At 34.5% G+C, this 8,962-nt stretch overlaps 1 protein-coding gene across 1 annotated transcript; it reads right to left on the bottom strand.

Moving 5' to 3' along the window:
• Window positions 1–745: 745 nt before the first annotated feature.
• LOC148310809 (CLIP domain-containing serine protease B4-like) lies at window positions 746–7,299 on the bottom strand. The gene is made up of 6 exons (XM_088257721.1): window positions 7,249–7,299; window positions 6,365–6,686; window positions 4,892–4,988; window positions 2,702–2,883; window positions 1,813–2,039; window positions 746–916 (listed from the first exon to the last, which is right to left on the bottom strand). Exons 1-6 carry the CDS (start codon window positions 7,297–7,299, stop codon window positions 746–748), a joined length of 1,050 nt encoding a protein of 349 aa, XP_088113847.1.
• Window positions 7,300–8,962: the final 1,663 nt, after the last annotated feature.

Genomic DNA, 8,962 nt, shown 5'->3' with positions numbered 1-8,962 from the left:
GATAGGCGTAGCTTAACATTAACCCCAAGAAAAATGAGCTTCATATGTAACTAACTAATCATACATGTGTATGTACGAGTATACATATACTAAACTAAACTAACTATCATACATGTGTACTGCTAAACTATCAAACATATATCGAATCCAAAGCGGACACCGCAGTAACAAAAAACGCGCTAAGAGTGTCAGAAATGAAGGCTTCAAGGAGCATATCTGGCAAGAGTCTTCAAGATGGAATAAGGAACACCAGGATAAGAGTAATATGATAAAATAAGGATGATAACACCAGAAGATGGAAGTTGTCGTTAGATGGGGAAGGCAACGAAGAAGACAATGGTATGCGCATGTTAGGAGAATGGAACCATCCAGACTCCCCCACATTGTAGACGACTCCCAAGCACACCACCAAAAAGATGGATTGACAGCTGGAAATCGATATTACAGGAGGCTAATCCCTCTTTACAACAGGCCAAAAGGCCTACACCAAGAAGAAGATATTGAAAGCCGTCCCACCGCATGCCCAGATCTGATACAGAAGCATCTAGGCTTCCTGACAGATCTGCTCTTGCTAAGCAATTGACTAAGTTGCGAAATTCATTGAAAATGTGAAACAATATGAAAACACCAAGAGAAAGAGAAGAGGTTATTTAAATGATGAGACAAATTGGTTTGTTGAAAAAGATATTTAGACGATAAGATAAATTAATTAAGTATTTTTCATCGCTGTAAATTGATCTTCTTTTTATGTATTTGCTTTTTCTGATAATTGGACTGGCTTTATATGATCCAAGATCCACTTGAGGTGATATGTCGTATTGGCGAACACTCCCGGTGGCTTCCCTCCACACATAGAAGGACCAAAAGACACCACTCCGATGAGGAAATACTGGGGAACTTCGTGTCCCATATCCACCTTAAACAGAATAAGGCAGACATGTATTGGAATACAATTCACTATATGTACAAACAAATAATAATCCTAAATCAAATAAAGCTTAGCGTGCGTCGAAGAGGTACTAGGCAAAAATCTATATTCGCAGTATTTGTACATATTATATTATATTTGTACGTATTTGTATAAAAGATACTGTATATATGTATCATGTTAAAGTCTTTAGCCGTTCAATAAATAAATAAATTAAATAAATTAAAACACAAACTGTATCAGAGGAGTTGATCTAAGTAAATTCGTCTAATCGCATTAAAACTGTATAATCTCAAAACGTTTAAAGGTTAAACGTATAATTTTTAAATGATTTTTTATATTTTGCTTGTAATACTATTATCTATCAAAGTAAGATAAAGTTATAAATTAATTTTGTTGTATAGTAGCCGAAACGAAGATCAGAAAAATAATCATTTTGAGTTTTAATACTTTTTGGACTGTTTCTGAAGACGTTTTTCATGATGCGTATCAAAATTTTTATGTAGCATTTACTTTCCAGTTCAGCAAATAAAATTATTCGAGACCGCTCAGTTTCACTCAAATGACCTTTTTGTGGCATTTCAATATGAAATAATGAAGGTCAAAATGAAAAGTACGAAAAAAACACTTTTTCACTGAATAAAATAATTGGAGAGCAATGTTTCATTATAAAACTGACCCTTGAAATTAGTAAAAAGAGTGTTTTTGAATAAACCACGCCCAACTGTCTAGGGTCGGAATAGCAGGTAATAAATAGTAGGTGAAATCCATCAAAATACGATTCAATCCGAAAAGATTGCAAGAATTCATATTTAAAGACATAAACCAAATCTGTAGGGGGTGCCTAATACATTTGGCCACCACTGTATATTTTAAATAAATACCTGCATTAGCGGTCCTCCGGAGTCCCCCCCACAGGCGTCATGGTCCACCTTTCCTCCAGCACACATTTGCTCTCGCGTCATATTCAAGAGCTTCTTGTAAAACGGTTCACAAGCACTCAAGGGTACGAGTGGCAGCTTCAAGGACTGCAGAACGCTGGCAGTCTCCAGGGTGTCCATGCTGACTATCCCCCAGCCGGCTGTCTCTGCCATTCCTACCTGATTGACTCCTGACCCATATCGAGGAAGACAGATATGGCCAACCCAACCTGTGACGAAAGAAACCATATAATTTTTCGTACCTAGATGTAGTACATAATATTTTGAGTCTGTCCAAATCTTTGTATTTCTATGCGATCTCATCTTTGTATATCTAAGATCTCCGAGATCGACAGCTGTACGTGTGATGATGAGACACCTCAAGATGTCCCTCACCTGTTGATGCTATGCCCCCTTTTCAGCATACAACAGGACAACAGCTGGAAGCGCGTTGCAGGAGCCTGGGTGAGGACCTATCCGACATCTGTGATAGTTTATAAGGAACTGTCCCGAGAGGTGGTATCATACATGATAAAAATAGTGAAGGACATTGGTTACATAAACCTAGCTAGGACACAAAATGCCGAACCCTCTTCTAGTGGAACGGAAGGTCTGCTGATGACAGTCAACAGTCCGCCTTCTCCTGAGGAGTTTTACGTGGTTTCCTCCCAGCAATGAGCAAATGCTGAGAAGTTCCTGATTGGCCCACACTAGATTATTCCTCCTGTTCCCAACATAGATTCAAATAAAAAATCTTTATTTAGTTAGAAGAAACAAAAATCCACTCAATGATCTATAAACCGGGTTATATACTAAAAATTACTAACATGTTTGTAAAAAAGTAACCTCTTACCATTATAAAGTGCTTCATGGTCAAGCCTGATGAGACCAATATCATGAGAGAACATCGGATTGTCATACTTTTCATGAACTAGTATCGTTTTAGGGATAAAATCTTGCGGAGGCTCAGCGCAAACATCGTAGGAGCAGTCGATATCTGATTTGATATCATGCTCTCCTAATCTAACGGATACACTGAAAATAAATACAAAAGAAAAAACACAACAAAACATAAAAATATTTCAATTTAAAGTCAAACCGAGACATTCATATTAAGATATAACTTCTTCGCCTTCAGCATTCTGTCCTCCACTGCTGGATTTAGGCCTCTTCCATATCTTTCCATTCCTCTCGGTCGGTTTCTGCTCGCAGCCATGTTTTACCATCCACCATGTCATTGGACCATCTTTTTTTAATTCTTCCGCTCTCTTATTCTCCCAATATCTCCATCTTAATATTTTAGGGGCAGGGGAGAGGTTCGTACCTTGGGCCATTTTTTTTTAAGTATCATAAATTGGTTACTTGAAAACGTACGTCAGTTATTTTAAACCGAATAGATCGGTTATGTATGATCAAATTGTTAGAAGATATCATATGCTTATCATACATAATATACATAGGAATGACATTTTACAAAACCTCTTCTTTTGGCCCAAGGTACGGTACGGTCCCGTACCTTGGACCATATGGTATCGTACCTTGGTCATATAAAGTAATCGTTTAATAAAACTATTTATATAGTTTATAATGTTTTATATTTCTACAGAGTGTTTCTTGAAATTTTTACTTTTGTTTTAAAATTTTTTTTTTTTATTTTAAGAAAAATGTTAGTTGCCTCTCCACGCCACAAATATAATGCAATGGCTAAAGGACATTATTACGTTCTGACATTAAAAAAGATTTGCGAATATTAACGTAGATGGCGGACAGGAACCGATTGACCAAAGTACGAGCCTGTCCAGGGTAGGGTCCTCTTTTATGTATTAATTTTAAATCAAACACAGATTTTTTGAGTTTACTAAGTTGTATTTTATTAACAAAAAACACATAAAAAATTATATTGTGACAATTGTTTCGCCTTGTTATGGCATTATCAAACGAATGTGAAGATCAAATGGACTACGGTCCTAATGTCTTAAGCTTTAAAATATTAATTCTCTAAAATATGGCCATGTCAATAAATTCTTCCTTTCCCAGAAAATAAATACAAGGGTACATACCTACATCCCCCATTAGCTACTGTTGTCTCCCATAAATTATTGCTGCACGTGTTAAAACTGTGACTTAGAATTGTATAGCTACATAAGGACCGTAGTCCATTTGATCTTCACATTCGTTTGATAATGCCATAACAAGGCGAAAAAATTGTCACAATATAATTTTTTATGTGTTTTTTGTTAATAAAATACAACTTAGTAGACTCAAAAAATCTGTGTTTGATTTAAAATTAATACATAAATTAAAATGGAGTTCTACAAATTAAACGCCAAATCAATAAATAAATAAAAATAGGGTCCTCTTCCTTACATCTTGTAGGTTCTATATACATATATTGATATACCATCTATAGGGTAAATATTCCAGTGTCTGAATAAATATTACAGTTACTTTGAATTCGACGTTTGTTTATCTTGTCTAAATGGACTGACTCAGCTCTAGGCAGATTATTGTAAAATTAGGTTTTCTTACTAATTTACTTAATACTTAACAGTCGAATTTTAGCGAGAAAATTGGTCGGTGCAGGAAATCATCACTAAGCAACTCGAAACAAGACTACTCGAACACTGCTCGGGTCAGTCAATAAAAACAAATACATAAAAATATGTATCTCGGGCAAATCAATACCACCAAGTTGGAAAACGATTTGCCCGAGCAGCGCTCGGACTCATCAATGCAACATAAACTCCTTGCCCGAGTTACGCTTGGTTACGTTATAAACTGGCTTATAATTTTCTCAATATTATTCATATTTAAAGCATTTACTTTGTGGTTAGTCATTTTCACTTATTTATTTTTCACAAAAATGTTAATAAATTAGTATATAACCACTCACTGAGTGGTTATATACTAATTTTATTAACATTTTTGTAAAAAAAAAATAAGTGGCTTATAATTGTTTTAAATGGCTTTTTCATAGACAATCTACTCGTTGATATATATCAATTAGGGCAATACAGTATTTTTTTAATGTTTGGAAACTCACGGTTCAACAGGCGTCAGGCAATGAGCAGCAGTAACAACATATATCGTGTTGATTAAAGAACCTCCACATTTATATTTAACCCCCTCGTCATCTTCGGCTGCAAGGAAATGGAAGTATCAATTTCAAATTATTTTTTGACTTCTCATCAAAGATGAAGAAGAATATAGAAGTCTGGGCATTTACGGGGCTGACGACCGTCATAGGCTGGTTTAAGTGATCACTTTACTCACGTGTAATATTCACCGACTCTACCCATTATTGACAACCACACTTCTAAAATTCTTGGAAGTTCTATATATATATATATATATATATATATATATATATATATATATATATATATATATATATATATATATATATATATATATATATATATATATATATATATATATATATATATATATATATATATATATATATATATATATATATATATATATATATATATATATATATATATACAAATATATAATATATATATATATATATATATATACATATATATATATATATACGTATATATATATATATATACATATATATATATATATATATATATATATATATATATATATATATATATAATATATATATATATATTATATATATATATATATATATATATATATATATATATATAATATATATATATATATATATATATATATAAACCAGTTTTAAAACATTGTTCTTGAACCACTAGAACTTCACTAGAGACATATATTGGTGAGATAAAAATAACCTTTTTATTGAGCAGAAACTCTTTTAAATCAGTTTTAAAACATTGTTCTTGAACCACTAGAACTTCACTATAGACATCTATTGGTGAGATAAAAATAACGTTTTTATTGAGCAGAAACTCTTTTATTAGTATGTGAGGTCCGAATCCTGGAATGCAAATAAATAGATTTGTCTACGTATAGGAGAAAATTAAACAATATGTTTATTCGTTAACGTATGTACTCGTGTTTATTTAAAGCACGATCTGTAACAAAAAACTGACCATAACGCCAAGGATCCTCAGTTCATTTAATCTTCCACATTCGTTTGAAAATACCATAAAACCATAACACAACAATTGTAACAAAATTGATTTTTCATTTGTTTTTTTTAAACGATAAAATACAACTTAGTATACTCAAAAATCAGTATTCGATTAAACATTTAATACAAGGGTGGCCAACCCGCGGCCCGCGGGCCGCATGCAGCCCGCTGGTGTCTACTTGCGGCCCGCGGAGCAAATCACACATTTTTCCCTTTGGTGTACACAGAACCACCATAAGAACATTCTATTGTGAATGTGTGTGTGTGTAAATATGTATATGTATTTATCTTGTTTGATTTGAATAGTAAAATAAATTTTGTTTTACGGCCGGGTAGGAAATCTCATTTCTAATATCTGGCCCGGCTACTGAAAATGTTGGCCACCCATGATTTAATATGTAAATTGATAGTATGTAAGCCACCTACATTCGTATCCCAATCTTGCCATCCAAGGATACTGTCCAAGCTCTGCGTCCTGGCCTCCTATGATCCGATCCCCGAAACTCTCACCACATGACACCTTGTCGTGGAGAAGATACTGCCAGGCGGGGTGGAACTGCACAGGACCTTGGTTTTCTTCTTCAACATCACTTGCTGATAGCTCTGTTAGAAGCCAAATTATTAAAGAAGTTAAAAGTGAGACCTCGGGAAATAGAAGATAGAAGGTAATGATGGACAGGACGTTAAAGATGATGATGGAGTTCCACAGAATTTCTATTCTCTTCTCCAACGGCACATGTTGGTTTCTCTGTTGGAATCCAAATCATTAACGAATTTGAAAGTAGGATCTCGGGATATGAAAGATAGGATGTAAAGATGGATAGGACGTTATTGATGATAGATAGAGCTACACAGAAGTGAATGTAGATGATGAAATTCCGCAGCACCCCTCTTCTTGTCTCTAACAGCTCATCCCGGTAACTCTTTTGGAAACCAAATCTAGTTAAACTTAGTTAGAAGTGAGACATCGAGTAATAGTATGTAAAGAGATGAATAAGATGTTAATAATGATGATAGTGCCCCACAGAACCTCATATCTTTTCTCTAACAACACTTAACTCTCTTGGAATCCAAATCATTAGCGAAGTTGGAAGTAGGATATCGGGAAACGGAAAATGTGCATAACGTAAAGATGGATAGAATGTTCATGATGAAGATGGAAGTCCACAGAACCTCTATTCTCTTGTCCAACAGCACATATCGGTTAGAGTCCAAATCATTAACGAAGTTAGAAGCGAGACATCGGGATATGGAAGATAAAAACTAAAGATGGACAGGAGGTTATTAATGATGTTAGAGCTCCACAGAACCTCTGTTCTTGTCTCCAACAGCACACCCCGGTAACCAATGATCGATGGCATCTTTGCTAAGATTTCAATTTTATAAAATAAATTTAATAGACTTCTTCAATCTTTTTCTTCCTGGTTACATCTTAAATTATCGTCTTTGTAGACTGCTGGGGTCAGCTTTCCTCGTCCTCAAGTCGTAGGTCCTTCTGTCATGGACAACGTCACCTAGACGACTTCTTCAATGTCCGGAATCAAATTTGATGTACGATATTTTTATCTCTTGAATGTTTTTGCAGACACTTGGTGGCACTTGGTGGAACAGCTTTGTTTTAACCATTTTTATTGGTACACTTTATCCAACCGGTTTCAACAAAGACCTTGTCATATTTCAATGTATTAGAATTTGGTGCATAAACTCTGATGATGACAACGTTCTTGTTGAAACCGGTTGGATAAAGTGTACCTATAAAAAGTGGTTAAAACAAAGTTGTTTTATTTTATAAAGTTTACGATATTTTTGGTTTAATTCTGGTGTTGAGAAGCAATTCTCCTTACCTGCTGTGAGAGTTGAGGTTATCGAAATAAAAATTACGAAGTTAAATATAATTATTCCACTCATAGTGGATAATCACAGGAAAGTACCTGGCACAGTTCACCAATAACTTATACTTCTCCATTGCAAACTTCAACTGGACTCACATACATGTAAACATCAATATACAGGGTGCTGATAATTTATAACTGCAAAAATAATTCAAGATTGACTTCTTCATTGAAACATGGTTAAATTTATCTGTGACCAAATTGATTATTCAATTCAATTCGAACCCTTATCTGCACCCCAATGGTGCATAGGGCACTGCATTATATAAACACAGTGTTATCTTGATCGTGAAGATAACACTGTGTTTATATAATGCGGTGCCCTATGGAAGGAAAGGTGATCAGCCCTCCGCCTCAGGTAGCAGTCCAGGATAATATTGAATAAACAGTAGAGTGAAAAAGTCACGGATATTTTTTTGAACCCCCTCCCCTGGGAATCGAACCCGGGACCTCCAGAACGGTAGTTGAGCATGTTGACCATTACACAACAGAGGCGGACAATTATTAAATTAATTATACTGAACTGTATTGAATTGATAGTTTTTAACAAACGAAAAACTGTCAAAAACGTATTCCTTCTAAGGCATTTATTTTCGATATGTCATTTTGAATTTTGAATTTGAAATATGAAATTATCACAATTTTAAGCATTGGACATTTTCATAAATTTTAAGAATTTTCTTTTCAATTTTTCATTTCTTTGACACTGATTTTCATCCTATGATGGACATATCGAGATAAATATCCAGGGTGTCTTAATAAAAAGGGAACATTTTTTTACGTAATGGGAACGGATAATGCTTATATTGAGAGAAGAGTGAATGCAGGGAATAGAATAAATGGTGCTTTGAACAGAGTTATTGCAAATAAAAATATGTCCATGGACGCCAAGCTAGCGGTTCACAACGGCGTGCTGGTACCGACACTGATGTATGGAAGCAAAACATAGAACTGGCAAAGGAAGGATGAAAGCAGAGTGAACGCTGTTGAAATGCGCTCCCTCAGACGAATGTGTAGAAAATAATTGTAAGACAGAATTAAAAACGAAGATATAAGAAAGGAATGTAAGGCTGAACGAGGAATAATTGAAAAGATTAGGAAGAGTTCTTTACGGTGGTATGGACATGTGGAG

This window comes from Brachycentrus maculatus, unplaced genomic scaffold (genome assembly GCF_059751285.1).
Source record: "Brachycentrus maculatus isolate JH-2025_06_01 unplaced genomic scaffold, ASM5975128v1 h1tg000087l, whole genome shotgun sequence".
In the NCBI taxonomy this organism is placed as follows: domain Eukaryota; kingdom Metazoa; phylum Arthropoda; class Insecta; order Trichoptera; family Brachycentridae; genus Brachycentrus; species Brachycentrus maculatus.
This window is presented reverse-complemented; position numbering and strand designations above follow the sequence as displayed.

Coding starts and splice junctions, on each gene's coding strand:
- LOC148310809 (XM_088257721.1), bottom strand. CDS start 7,299: ATGCCATCGATCATTGGTTACCGGGGTGTGCTGTTGGAGACAAGAACA. Junction 6,687..7,248: donor TGTTGGAGACAAGAACAGAG/GTTCTGTGGAGC, acceptor GGATTCCAACAG/AGAAACCAACATGTGCCGTT. Junction 2,040..2,701: donor CCATGAAGCACTTTATAATG/GTAAGAGGTTAC, acceptor GATATGGGTCAG/GAGTCAATCAGGTAGGAATG.